At 35.1% G+C, this 15,152-nt stretch overlaps 1 protein-coding gene across 1 annotated transcript; it reads right to left on the bottom strand.

Moving 5' to 3' along the window:
• Positions 1 to 12,188: 12,188 nt before the first annotated feature.
• LOC124638278 (forkhead box protein D5-like) lies at positions 12,189 to 14,376 on the bottom strand. Its single transcript, XM_047175210.1, has one exon. It carries the CDS (start codon positions 14,337 to 14,339, stop codon positions 13,440 to 13,442), a length of 900 nt encoding a protein of 299 aa, XP_047031166.1. The 5' UTR covers positions 14,340 to 14,376; the 3' UTR covers positions 12,189 to 13,439.
• Positions 14,377 to 15,152: the final 776 nt, after the last annotated feature.

The raw sequence follows: 15,152 nt of genomic DNA, 5'->3' as shown, positions 1-15,152 counted from the left end.
GAGGGTCGAGGGAACTCGACAACTGAATATGTAAACTACCTCGTGTTTGGGCTTAAATTATTTGTATTGACAAGACCTTTGCAACAGTGAAGGTTTGGAGCTGACCTGATGATGGAGACCAGAGAAAGTCGAGGGAACTCGACAACTGAATATGTAAACTACCTCGTGTTTGGGCTTAAATTATTCGTATTGACAAGACCTATGCAACAGTGAAGGTTTAGAGCTGACCTGATGATGGAGACCAGAGAAAGTCGAGGGAACTCGACAACTGAATATGTAAAATACCTCGTTTGGACTTATATTCTTTGTATTGATGAGAACTTCCCACTTGTATGGATAGTGACAACTATTCGTATCACTGAAAAGCTTTAAATAAATAACCTTTTTACAAAAAAATTAAGCCGACTTCATAAAACACTAAAAAGCAAAAAAAAACTAATTTTAGGTGCATCGGCCTAGAAGTCGGTGGCAAAATTAACTTAGTAACATCCATTAGGCACCGACTTCTAAGCTTTTCAATTTGCAAAATATGATTTTTGTTAATTTATATAATTTTCATCTATAGTCGATAAGATAAGAAAATTAATGAAATTTTTCTAGAATTTTTCTCTACAGTCGATAAGGCAGGACTCGATGTTAATTTTTATTTCCAATAATTATCTTTAGCCGTTTTCTCTAATATTGACAAATTTTTGTATACTAAAGAGAATTTTAATTCTACAAAACAAATAATAGTTTTAAAACAAACTAAAAAGTAGAAAATAAATAATAGTTTAAAAAAACTAAAAAACACGCTTTTTATAGAAAAACGAACTAAAAAATAGAAAATAAATTTAAATGAATTTAAATTAAGAAAACAGTGTTAAAAATTTCAATGAATATAAATTAAGTAATAATAGTGTGAATACAAAAAAAAATATTTAAAAAAAGCGTGGGGTGCTTTTTAAGATATTATCGAAATGAAAATCACTGTACTCATATCTGTCAATAAAATATTTATAACTATTGATACCATGCACCCCACGCATTTTTTTAATTTTTTTTTTTGTATTCACACTATTATTAATTTATATTCATTGAAATTTTTAACACTGTTTTCTTAATTTAAATTCATTTAAATTTATTTTCTATTTTTTAGTTCGTTTTTCTATAAAAAGCGTGTTTTTTAGTTTTTTTAAACTATTATTTATTTGTAAAGAATTTTTACAACGATACGAAAATCCCGTTGAATAAAATGGATCACTTTGTAAACTACCCGATTTACCAACTTTAACCGCAACATTTCAGCATACGAACAGATCATAGCTTACTTCACGGGGCGTCACTATCAAGGGCTGGATTTTGCGACCCCCGCGGCGACATTATCACCGAACCACTATTAAAAACAACCTTATTCCAACTACAATACAGTTGAGAATCCTTTAACAACAATTTGTCAACGTAGCTTCAATGCGGAACACTATTGTGAGGATAATACCGCGATCAAACGTACACCCATTGTCAGTCAACCTGCTTGAATAAAACCAACCTTAAAGCCTGATATTATAAGGTTGAAATTTTCTTGGTTTTGGTTTATAGTGGTTTTGAATAAGGGTGTAAGTGAGATTCGTTTAATTCATCTAGACGTGCGCAGGACTCTTAATTTTGAATGTAATATTTGTAGGGAGCGTCAGGAGACACTAGGTGGCTCGCACTTAATAGTTTTCACTCATTTAAATAATAAATTGGATTTTAAAGACCTTTTGTTTGAAATTTTACACTTTCTACACCTATGTTTACTTTCTTCATTTTGAAAAAAGGCTGTGTGAAATAAAATAGCAATTAATGATGATGTTTTTAGGCTCCGATTTTGTTATTAATGAGCTAGACTAACAATTCTCAAGTTACTATAATAATGTTACAACTTAATAAAAACTATAGCATGTATGTTTATTGAGGTTACCTTTTATTTTCAAAAGTCATTCATAGGAGTGACTATCACGAATAGACGTGAATGTCACTGAATGTCACGTATAGACGTGATCATCATTATTCTGGTGTGATATCACTTCAAATGAGCACTTATTGAGCAGAATAATTTCGACCTTTTGGGGTGATAATACTAAAAAAATAATATGGTTTGTTATTGCCACGTAGCGCTACGGTATGCTACGGCGTAGCATTGTTGTAGACATAATTATTTGCTTCGTTTTTTTGCGTCTATTTATGATTACCCCAAAATTGAGTCGGTTTTGTATGTTTGTTTAGAAATTAAGTCGCGTTTGAAAAAATCAATTGCACTCTATATTTTTGTCATGTCGAGTGGATGTACTTCAAAGTAACAAAGAATTTTTTTATTACATTAAAACCTATTTACTTTGATTGGAGACCTAAGTAACCATTCAAAATAAACATAAAATCGACTTGAACAATACCTACCAAAAAAAACGAGTTCGTTTGTCTATGTATGTATGTGACCAATTTCCTCTGTGTCTTTACATAGAACACAATATATGGATTATAAAAGAAGGGATGACGTCCCTTCGGTAAATCTAATAAACATCCCTTCGAGGGACTTTCGGAAAACAATTTGCCGACGAATTGATTTGTTGTGCGCCGAAATACTTGCGTCATGTGAAAATGTAGCTGTGACTAGTGGCACTTTACTGTGGATTTCTATAAGCAATCGTTCATTTGTTTTGCTATTAGACTTATGGATATCCACAGTTAGATAATAATTTAATGATAAATTCCACGAATTGGCAATTGCCTTATTTGCATTTTATCATAACTCCAAGGTTCCATACTTTTATCGTAAGTGTCATATTTTTTATTTAGTAAAGAATTTTCAAAAATAATAAATTTGCCTATGTGTCTTTGATATCGTTAAGTATGCGTATTATAAATTTTACGCATAAAGGTGATGTAAGAAAACTTTTTTGTAAATTATATTGATATGGTTGTATTTTTCTTCAGGCATTCCTATAACCAATGCTTTTCCGAATTTTTCCTTATAATTTGGATTCAGGAAGAAACAACAACTGAATTGAGAGACCTGCGTATTTTTCCTTTTCATCAATTTTTATGTAATTTTACTACTATTGAATAATCATGCCAATGTCCCTAACCAAATAACATCCTCATTATTAAAATTCAAGCAAAAAAACATGACATTATTGCACTCACATTATACAGTAGCCTTCCTAAGTACCATCAACCATTGAAGTGGGAAAAAAACATCTTCAAATAATAAATTCAATAAGATATTGTACATGTGGTCGAGTACAATCAGGGATCGCGTACAATCGGGCACATTCGGGCACAGTTAGGCACAATTGTGCCCACTTGAGCGCGCACGTCATAATATGTAGATACATTTGTTAGGGCATAATAATTGTAAGTATAGGGGCGGGTGGATGGGTAAGTAGGTAGAATTTTGTGGTGTTACTCTATGAGGATTTTTGTTAGGTTTTGTTCTACAAGTAGTGTCAATGACTTTTGTGAAATGTAAATTTTTTATTCTTCGAGCACGAACTTAAATATTTTATGTCTGAAAATATATTGCGGATGATTGTAATGACCAAAAATTACCAAAGGCTTCCTAGTGTTTGATATATTTACCTATATCGTTATAAATTGTTGCTGTAAACTTGCTTAAGGATTTTGTGTTTAATAGAAACGTTCTACAAACATAATAAAAACAACTCAGGTACAACTTTTTTTTACACTACGTACATTTATTTATTTATTAACACACCAACGACTTATTCATCATCATCATCAATAATTTAAGAGCCCAGCTCTTGTCGGTGCAGCTCCTTCCATTTACACCTATCTAGCGCCAACTCCTGAACTTCCTTATACGTCACAACCTTCACCTTTTCTTTAATTTGCTTGATGTAGCTATATCTTGGACGACCCCTTCCTCTCTTTCCTTCGACCTTCCCTTCCACGATGTTTTTGATAAAATCGTCGTGACGTATAAGGTGTCCTATCATTTTTCCTCTCCCATTCTCTATATTTTGCAATAGTTGCCTCTTAGTTCCGACTCTGTTTAGTACTTCCTCGTTAGTAACTCTTTCCGTCCAGCTAATTCTCTCTATCCTCCTCCAGCACCACATCTCAAAAGCCTCCAGTCTGCTTATATCCTGCTTAGTTAGCGTCCAAGTTTCACAACCGTATAACGAATAAATAAAATAAAGACTTATTCACTAACTCATTAAATTAGATATTATGTTCTATTTAAACAGCAGTAAACTGTAGGTAAAATATTCATCACATCAAACGCTCTCCATTTCTGTACGTACATAATCTGTGCTAATCTTAAACACAAAGCGATTGTGCGCACTAAACAACAATCAATTGTGCGCTCAAAGCGTTAACTTTACAATTCAAATTATTTACACTACGGCAGATATGTCTCAGGAACTGTGGGGAGCCTTATATTAAGGTTACGTCAAACTTATACTTCCGATTGCAAAAAAAACAACATTGTGTTGTCATTGAGCAATGTAAAAATAATTGAGTCATGTAACGAATGTTTTGATGCTATTGCCAAAAAGATATTGAGCTTGTCGAGATGTATGACTTATCTCTTTATTGCGTATTTCCTACCTAATACTTCAGCCGTAAAGCGGCTTTAAAAAACTTCAACTTCAGGGCTTGAAGGGAACGTGTTAGTGAGGGTGATGATTGATGATGGAATTATTTTATCACTTTAAGGTAACCTCAGGTTACTATCCAGGGGCCCGATTCTCCTAAGTTAATAATGTCAAAATCGAGTAGAAATCGAATCGCAATAGCAGTTTTAACCATATCGGGCATTCCGCTACTAATAAAAGACCAATCGCATTCGATTGACATTTGATTGGTGTGCGATTGGTCTGCTATTTTGGTGATTTTGGTCCATACAGTAGTTTGCTGTACAATCATTTTGCAATCGTAAATCATTTGCAGACAAAATGATTCATTATTGAATGACAGAAAAGGATAAAAACGTTTATTTCAAAGAAAAAATAGCGGAATGCCACATACCCTTCAATCGTAATCGAGTCGGGATCGGATCTCAGTCGAATCGAGTCGAACGTGAATCGTATGACGCTTAAGTAAAATTAGGAGAATCGCGGCCCTGAACCTTAAAACCCCCACACACGCTAAACTTTTACCTACTCGAATGGTAATCAGTAGAAAAATGAATATCAGTGCGCTTATTGCAACGTTCTGTTGTCTGGTTACTACAACACCGAATAAAAAGTTTGATTGGATTCTCAATTAGCTTAAAAATAAATAAATAACAATTCAGCGAACTATCGGGCCAGCTTCCAAGAGTTTAGTCTGCAGTGAGGAGTAGTTCTAAGAGCCCAACAGCGAAATAATTTTTCATATTCATTCATTAATGTCGGAGCGTTTAGGCTAAAAGGAAACAAAAATGGTTTCCTCTTTGTTACAATTATTATAGATGCCTACGATAATAACAATAAAATGTTAGTTACCTTTAAAGATAATATTAGCAAAAGATTCCACTGCAGTATTCACAGCAACAAAGTTATGACAATCATTCGCTACACAAAGTCTAATCTAATTATTATTGTTGTTACATTGTTGCTAATGCGAGTTGTCTTAACACTACGATTGCTAAATATTTGTTTAGTAAATAACGGAGAAATTGCGGTTTGTTTAGCGTTGTTTGTGTTGTAGTGATGTGTGAAGTTGATAGTGATGGGAGAATGATAATGTTATTTTTTTAAGTTATTTTTACCCGTACCTCGTTGAAGTTTTGTTATAAAATCGAGGTTCAGCATCTAAGTACAAGCTGCATTTGGAACATCAGTGGATAATGTTTTTTCAAAAATGTAATAGAAAGAAATTACTACATTGCACCTACCTGCGGGTTAGTACCTACCTTTAATTAATTCCCTATGTCTCACTCAGGTTGGGAACTCAAAAAGATTGGAATTTATTGTTCTTTAGTTCAATGTGTGTTCCTGCACAAGCACAAGGAAAAGCGCGTAAACAGAGAGGGTCTTATGAATGATATTATTAACTTTTTTACCGCACTTTTTATAGGTTAGTTCCTACCTATACCTATACCTAGCGTTGTTTAAGCTAGTTTCAGTAACTGGAGATGCATGAAGAAAAAGAGCCGGGCAACTAACCGTAGGTAGGTAATATCAAGTTAAAGAGTTTTTTTTTTGTTTGCTTTGGTTAGTGAAACGCGCTAATCTTATGAACATTTTGAGATAGCCCACATATTGAAGAATGTTATAGACTACTATTATTCGACTGAAATAGTTTCTACGTGACACGAGTAAAACCGCGGGCAGAAGCTAATGTGATTTATAAATAAATAAACATAGCAAATAATATCATTATGTTGATCATGCACAAATACATAACATTGTTACCGACCTTCAATTAAATAATATATTAAGTATATACGATATCTTATTATTGTACAGTACTTCACTATATAAATATTATCACGGTTTGTTTGTTCTGATCTTGTCAATTGTTTAGATTAGATTGTATGTATAAGAAAAGTACGTACTATATATAGAGCAAAAGGAGTTTTTCGACAATTGACAACAAATTAGGTTTTCCTACTTACATAATACTTTCTAGGTAACTTTTATATATCATTCAAATAATGTGTCAAAAAAATCCGGAAACCAAGACGTCAGATATATCAATTTTAACAATGGTACTTTTCCATGATTTTTTATTTATTTTGTGCCAAATGTATCAATAGCAATTATGATGTTGAATAGGGTAAATACGCTTCTTCCATTGTTTTGACTCTTGGTTATACGAGACGAACCATCTGTGACCTTGGAGGATGTTTTAAAGGATCTTCGAACCAAGTAAAAGTGTTATCTGTTTTCTTCAACAGCAGAAAACTCAATGTTGACGAAAATAAAAACAAAATCTTTTCCTGGACTTTGTATACAAGGAATAGCGATTTCTTATGCAGTAATAAATAAATCTGTCATTTCATAAAAAAAAAAATAAATACAGAAATACTGAGTGATTGAGGAAAGAGTCAGTACCCATGCAATCTAAATGTGTGATTAATACATTGGCCAATATATCCACTTGCTTTTTTATGATTGACACTTGTTTTTGAAAATTAAAAATTGAAGTCGTGGTGGCCTAGTGGGTAAAGGCCCAACCTCGCAAGTATGAGGGTGCGGATTCGATCCCAGGTCAGGCAAGTACCAATGCAACTTTTGTAAGTTTGTATGTACTTTCTAAGTATATCTTAGACACCATTGGCTGTAGGTCCCGGCTGTCATTGAACATCCATGGCAGTCGTTACGGGTAGTCAGAAACCAGTCTAACCAAGGGGTATCGGGTTGCCCGGGTAACTGGGTTGAGGAGATCAGATAGGCAATCGCTTCTTGTAAAGCACTGGTACTCAGCTGAATCCGGTTAGACTGGAAGCCGACACCAATATGATTGGGAAAAAGGCTCGGAGGATGATGACTTGTTTTTGAAAACTACAGTTACACTGCGTTCTTCTGTTCATAGCGTAGCATCTAAACAAATACTTAGTAGAAAAAAATCCAAATAATTTAGAACATCACTCATCTACTTTGATAAGAGCCTCTGTTTTCGAGATGGCAACACACCATTTCGCAATACTCAAACATTGTTGTAAGTGTCGTAAATAAAACTAGCCATAGTTTTGTGTTCTATGAAAAACAAACCCAACAGTTTGTTTAGACATGTGTGTAATGGTGGAGACAAAAGTGTTAAGGTATTTATAGCCTCATTGCAGCTTATATAACTAATATTCTGTACAAAAATAATTACAACCATCTAGAATGACATACATACATTGCTGATTGTTTTTCAAATATTTGCTGGCCATGAGTTGCTGATCAGTTAGTTATGTCTGCTCCCAGATAATATTTTTCTTTACAAAAAAATACCAACACTATGCTAACCATTAAAATAACACCCATTTATAGGTGAGTACCCCTAATCAGTATCTGAAACACATGCCCAACGCTTTAACCACTTCACTGTCCACAGACACAATACTTAAACAATCAGTGTGTATCACATATATGATTCATGGGACAGGAAAATTATGAAGTATGCACAAATCCAAACATAAGCTTGGGCACGAATTATCCCCGAATTTGTCCAGATGTGGACGTTTTTCGACGAGGACGACGACTCTTAGATACAGAATTCTCCGTGGCTTTATCCTCGCTTTGAGGAAATTTCTTCCTTAACAAAGACAAAAGTTGCTTATAAGTTTTTCTAAGTTCTTTGTAAGCTAGATTACTGCAATCATGAAAATTCGTAAAAGAAAAATTACTTCATATCACCATTGTGCCCGATTGTACTATACGCATGTGAGTACCTAATTTAATGTTAAATCAACAAGCAGTGTTCTCGTTTAAAAACATTGTGACACATCGTGACATCTCGCTGAGTTTTGATAGTACTTAGATACCGTTGTAGTCCCGTGAAAGACTGTGGCTCTTTGATAATCACTAGAAAGATCACTATTTAAATTAATTTCCCTTTCTACCAGTAACAAGGCATCTCATATACCTATTTGATTACTACCAGTACATATCTCCGAAAATGTTAAATGGACTCCGAGGAAAGAGGACTTTATTACAACCCCATGTAAGTAATTTCCTGACATTCAACGGATGTAAATTGCATCAATCAGTCAAAATCAATTCTGCGTATCCATTAGTTTTCTTCTTCTAAAAGTTAAGACTGAGTTACCCCTACTATCGTATCAGGGGATGAAACTATTTTTGTCTTATAAAAAATTCATATCCATCAATATGTCATCCGAAGCATCTTCGAAACAAACTGCGCTCACCAACACGCAATGCCAGTGAAGTGAGTGTAGTCACATCGCCCCCAGCTTGGAAGAGGCGCTTGTCCAGCAGTGGACTTTTTAAAGCTGTGACGGCTACTAACATCATCCAAATAGAAATAAAATGATCTGGCATATTCCAAAAAATACCATTACACGTACATACATGCAACATGAACCACAGTCCTACAAATCTTACAACTCACGCTGTCCTTAAAAAAACAACAGCATGAAACATTACGATTACTTAATTTACAACCAGTTTACCTTATCAGATATTTTTCGTAACTCACAGAGCATTGTCTGATAATACAAGATTGACAAACGTTGACAAACGCTCTATTTTTTCTATAGTTAGTACTATTTGTTCAGTTTTGTGGAATTATTAGAAACATGAGTAAGATAAGTAAGTAATTAAGTTTAATGTAACTAGGTTTAGTTTGGAAAACCCCTGTAGACTTGTATTGACTTGACTCACGAAACTTTCACGAGTTTGTTGAAAGACTGATTAGGTATGAAATTGTCATGATGAGTTATGATTTTGCCTCTTGAAATAACATAACCAAACTATCTGTTTTTCATGGTTTCACCTGGTTTTCGCTCCCCTTTAAAAAATAGCATACCTATGTCCTTTATCTGGTTCTAGACTATTCTGTGTACCCAGTTAAATTATCTCTGTTCTACCGCAATATACCTATAGATAATCAGACATAGTCATTTTAAAATTTTTCGTTTAATCTGCATATTTTTATAGGTAAGTAGTTGTATAAATAAATTGATTTTGATATATGAAAGCCTCTCGACCACAAATTCCTTACTCACAGTGTAACCCAAAAATATCATTATACCTTTATTTATTTTTAGGTGAAGCCGGAAGCAGGCTTAAGTATATGAAAAGCATTTCTCCAATTATTTTAGTGACAGATTTTCCTGTTATTCTGTTACTGACACAGCTGTTTAAGAGGCTACGTGACGATCACTATAAGAGGAACAAATAAAATATTTTTATATACTGAATATATATATAATAAGTTTATGTATAAAATTGACATACACAAGGACATTTATATTATTTTAGCTAAATTAGCACAGGTGTTACTTTTTCGCGAGAATAACATTTTCTTATTTAATTTAATGTTTGGTCAATATTTATGCACTTGAGTGTAGTGGGTGTGGTGTTGAAGAAAAATTGGTGTGTGTCTAATTGTATTTTACTTTAATTTTAGGTAGGTGCTTTGTTTAATTTAAGTACATTCATTAATTAAATATGATTTGTAAATTCCAGTTAAATAAAACCAATCTGTAACTACCAGGCTACTTTCTACAAAAATCCAGCCTTGCTACCTACTGACAATATAAACACAAAACTAGCAGTTTTCCCGCGGTGTCACCCGCGGGAACTACTTCCCTTACCGGTGTATATATATAGCCTATGTTACTCGGGATGAGTGTAGCTGTCCTACAGTGAAAAAAAAATCAAATTGGTTCTGCACTTTCGGAGCTTTGAGAGTACAAACAAACATAAAAAGTTTCCTCATTAATTTATTAGTATAAATTACATAAAGTAGTAGTTACCAACCATAGGTACTCTCTAAATATTTATTTCGGTGAGTGACGCCGAAGGCCAACCCCAGTATAGAACTGTTACCATCTCACCAAGATATTAACTGGTTAGCGCCAAACTTTAAACTGGAACCAAATATACTCAAACAATTGAAACACCTGAAATAATAAATTATTTGACCTTCTTTTAATATGTAGTTAGTTAATTAACTGTAAGAAATAATAATTATGTATGTTAAGTTTACTTTGCGTTACCACCCAAAATATAGGGTGTATGGCATGCCTACAAATGTTGACTATGCGTTGGATTGATTTTTTCATACTTAATTTACACAAATATTTCTTCTTGTTTACTCGCTGTAGCTAAAGGTAAGAAATTGTGTGCGAAAATTTTTAATATCGCACACCCACCATAAACAGGGTTAACTCAAAAAATAACTGTTTTCAGAAAAGATGAAAAACCTCTGTCCCTGTAGGTACGTTGGTATGCAGTTAGAACATATTTTTTAAATCTGTTTTTTTAGTCGATGGGTATTCATATAAGTCTAAGAAATTTGATGGTAAATATGCGAAACTCAAAAAAAACTAGTTTTTTTAGTCGGACCTTCTTTAGATCTAAGTGTGCAAAATGCCCGCAAAATTGCAATCCTTATGCGCAAATATGATAGCAGTAGACTAGCGCCGACGCATAGGTACACATATTTTGTATTTCAGAATTTTACCATTAAAGTTTTAATAATCAAAAATCCTTTCTTTACTCGAAATCTGAATCCAGACCACCCAAAAGCGAGTATTTGTGAGTCCTGACGTAATTCGCGTTATCATGCGCCCGCGCTGATAAGCGACGTAATCCAGGAGCTTTCGCTGTCCCGGGCCTGAGGTGTTTGTCTATGGACCACCACCTCACACGACGAGGTTTAGTTATGAAGTAGTTTAAACTTGGAACGGGATTATTTTTTTAAATGGTGGCTTTTAAATTGAAATTCGAGATATTGTCTTTCTATTCTTGATTAAGTATTTATATAATTCTTGCATTTTTTTTTGTATTTTTAATTAGGTATACCTGTATTTTCTGTGAAATAGTAGTTTTTTTTAATAGGTACCTAATTATCCGAAACTTTCATTCTTAAATGCAGTTTTTCACTAACCACCTTCTCAATAAGTAACTGTTTTATTTTTGCAAAAAAGTTTTCTGTTTTGTAAAAGGATGCTTAAGTTTTATAAAGGTGACGTCATACCTATTCCATTAAATCAAATTTTAATAAGTTTAATTTCAGTTTGATTTCAATGATCATGATTCTCTGGACACCGATGCGGTATCTATAGGTTCTAATACTTATCACATGTTAAGCTGAAGAGATTTCTGATTTGTTCGAAGACGCTAATTTCAAGAACTATTGGTCCGATTTGAAAAAAAAACTTTAAGTATAAAACATAGCCAATAACGAAAGCTATAGGTAGTCCTGGTAATGCAAGTAAGGCTTCTAATCTAAAAAAAAACAGTTACTTAGCAAACAAATCATAAAACGCCTTCTGCATATTTCTAAGACTGATACCTGCACTAAAAACATTTTTTTTTAATCCAAGTTCCGCCAATAAAAGTTGTGATAGAAAAGCTGTTTATTTTTTAACTAATTATTTCGTTTTGCTGTATAAAGCAAAAACAAAATCTTAACAATCTTTCAGACATGTAGTGGAAAATACTCGTACGTATGATTTCTTTTTTTGACTAAGGGTTGTGTTTTTTTAACTTTAGAAAAAATATGATTAGATCAGAAGTAGAAAATGAAACGAATACAAATATAATTCACATTATGTTATATTTCTCCCTTAAAAATACGATGTTACACAAAATAGCTACAGTTTATTATAACAGTTAGATACAGCACGGTCCATTTTAGAACCAAATCAGTGTTTTTTACAAGAAATATTGCAATTCCTACAATAGATATTAAAAGTAGTGAATAAGGAGCACTTTTTGGCACTTCCGATTTTAAAAAGATTTCAAAAAATTAACTGAACTGAAACTGAACATGAACAAATTATAAAAAAAAAATAGAAACCTTATCGTCAAAAAATATGTTTAACTGAATGGTAAAATTCTATTGCTTCTGTCGCTGCTTTTATTATTTGGTTTTATCCTTTAGGTATATTTTGTAATTTCAATACGTGGTCTAATAATGTAACTAACCAATATTATTACACAATAATGCGCCGTTGAAATAACAACTGATATTCACTGCATTTAATGTCGACTGACGGTTATTACTTACAAAGGTAAAGTTAATATTTACAATAGCCTTAGATTATACTTACATTTTACAACTCCACACTACTTTGTACATAGAATGACTAGACTTATTTATAGATCACTATCTTTTTGATAAAAACTAAAAAAAAAACAAGTATTAATTACATTGTTATCGGTTTGGAAAGCTGTTGAAATCATTTACACAACATTTTTGCTCGGAAAGCAGCTTTTATTTAATAAAATGATGATGATCAAGATCATGAAACGGATTTCGTATCAGAGATAAAGTCGATTTCTAAAATGCATCTTGTTTTTGAAATCTGTAATTTTTTTAAAGTATTTTAAAGAAAATAATTTCTATAAACCCATTTCAGTGACACAATAAACTATAATTTGCGTACCTAAAAATCGCTGCTGTGTCATTTAATTTTGACGACACTTATTATACGTAGCTGCATATCCGTCGCATAAAAAAACAATCAACTTAAATTCAGACATTCTTCAACTTCTAAAAATAAAATATTCTGTACACAATTATTTCAGCTAAAAAGATCACACATTTGGACATTATGAATTGATTAATGGAATGGTAACTATTTAATTATTTGGCAATTCCAACGCAATTTGGAAATTGATATTTGACCCCTCCAAAAATGTACATCATACACCTACAATAAGTTTCTGACTCACTATTGGAACACCTCAATCTTATCGGAATCACTTCAGTCAATCGGAGCGTCACGCGTCCGACGGGACGATTCAAAACGGGGATGGACTGGAACCGTACCCGTTTAGATACATTCATCTCGCCCAGTCGTCCGGCGGACAGTTGTTCTGGTGAAGAGGTGAGAAGGCGCTTCTCCTCGGCTCCGAGTTCATTTGACTGTCCTGGGAACCGATTATGGATTCGATGGAAAATCCGTTTCGAGATCTCTTACTTCGTGGCTCGGTGGTCTCGGAGACGCGCGGCGGCAGCGGCACGGGCCGCAGCGTGGAGGGCGGCGGGCGCGGCAGCGACAGCAGTGGCGCCGGCGGCAGGTAGCACGGCAGCGGCAGCAGCGGCGCGTACGCCTCGCGCGCCAGCATCGCCACCACGGCGTGCGCGTGCTGCAGCGACGGCGCCGGCCGCTTGTACCGCTTCCTCCTCCTCAAGAAGCTCCCGTTATCAAACATATCCTCCGCCAGAGGATCCAACGTCCAATAATTCCCCTTCCCCGGATTTCCCGGCTCCCGCGGGATTTTTATAAAACAATCGTTCAAACTCAAGTTATGCCTGATGGAGTTCTGCCAGGCGGGAAACTTCTCCCTGTAGTACGGGAACCGCGTCATGATGAACTCACAGATACCACTCAACGTTAGTTTCTTGTGTGGAGACTGAAGGATGGCCATCGTGATGAGTGCGATGTAGGAGTAAGGCGGCTTGATGAGTTGTGATGAAGACTTCTGCTTTGGCTTCTTTGGTGTGGAAGGTTTGGATTCGGTTGGACTGGAGGCGTCGTATCTCTCGGAGTCGCTGGACGCCGGCGGCGGCTCGGGGGTGTCCTCGTCTACGGAGACGTAGGTGTCGTCTGGCGGGTACTCCTGGTCGCGCTCGTCGCGCAGGTAGTGCGGCAGGTAGAGGCGCGGCGGCGGCCGCAGGTCCAGCGGCAGTTCGCCCTCGATGATCATATCGCGGTATTGGGCAAGATCACAATCTTCCATGCTCTCGGTCACATGTCAGAGGTGCGTTGTGTCGCGTGTCGCGGCGCGGACTGCGGCTTCGCCCCCGAGCGCGGAGGCTCTGCCCCCGGCGGCTCCGCCCACGGGCTCCCCCCGCCCCACCCCGGGCCGCGTTTACGTTCCACTAAACACAACAATTGTCGTTATTATTACTGCGGGTCGGAGCTTTGTGCATGAATTTCAGGCCGTCGACTAATAATTATTAGGCCGCTTTGCGCTTATCGATTCCACTTTGTTGTGGTATTTATTTTTAGTTTCGTGAAAGGGTTATTTTGTTTTTCTACAGTTTTAGTTCTTTTTGTGATATTTCTTAGACTGTTTGTATTGGTTTTCTTCAATTGATATTTAGCTTATTTTTTTTAAGTTCTTTGGAATAGTTAATTGGGATTTTCATGGTCATTATATTCCTAAAGATCTCATTAACATTTCTGAAATCAGACGTTCATCCCTACATACTTAACATGCCTTTTATCATACACAACATGAATAAAACAATAAAAATCTCCTACATGAAATCAAGAACAAAAAGAGACAAAGTACCCAAACTCAAAGGGAGATAAAAATAAAATCCTACACGTTACAAATAAAAACTGTTTACAAAGACATCCTCATCCCATAATCCGTTAAAAGACTCGCGTATTGAAAAAAAATCTCATAAAACGAATTCTAGTACTCCATTCAGGTAGATATCTTCAAATAAAAGTTGCGTAAAAAATATTCGTGAATGCGGCACGACAATGCGAGCGCGGTACTAGAAAACCCTCGTATATGTTTCCTACCATAACATTTACCCCT

The sequence above is a fragment of the Helicoverpa zea genome, chromosome 17 (genome assembly GCF_022581195.2).
Source record: "Helicoverpa zea isolate HzStark_Cry1AcR chromosome 17, ilHelZeax1.1, whole genome shotgun sequence".
NCBI classification, from domain to species: Eukaryota; Metazoa; Arthropoda; class Insecta; order Lepidoptera; family Noctuidae; genus Helicoverpa; species Helicoverpa zea.
This window is presented reverse-complemented; position numbering and strand designations above follow the sequence as displayed.

Excerpts from the sequence above, each read along its gene's own strand:
- LOC124638278 (XM_047175210.1), bottom strand. The coding sequence starts at position 14,339 with ATGGAAGATTGTGATCTTGCCCAATACCGCGATATGATCATCGAGGGC.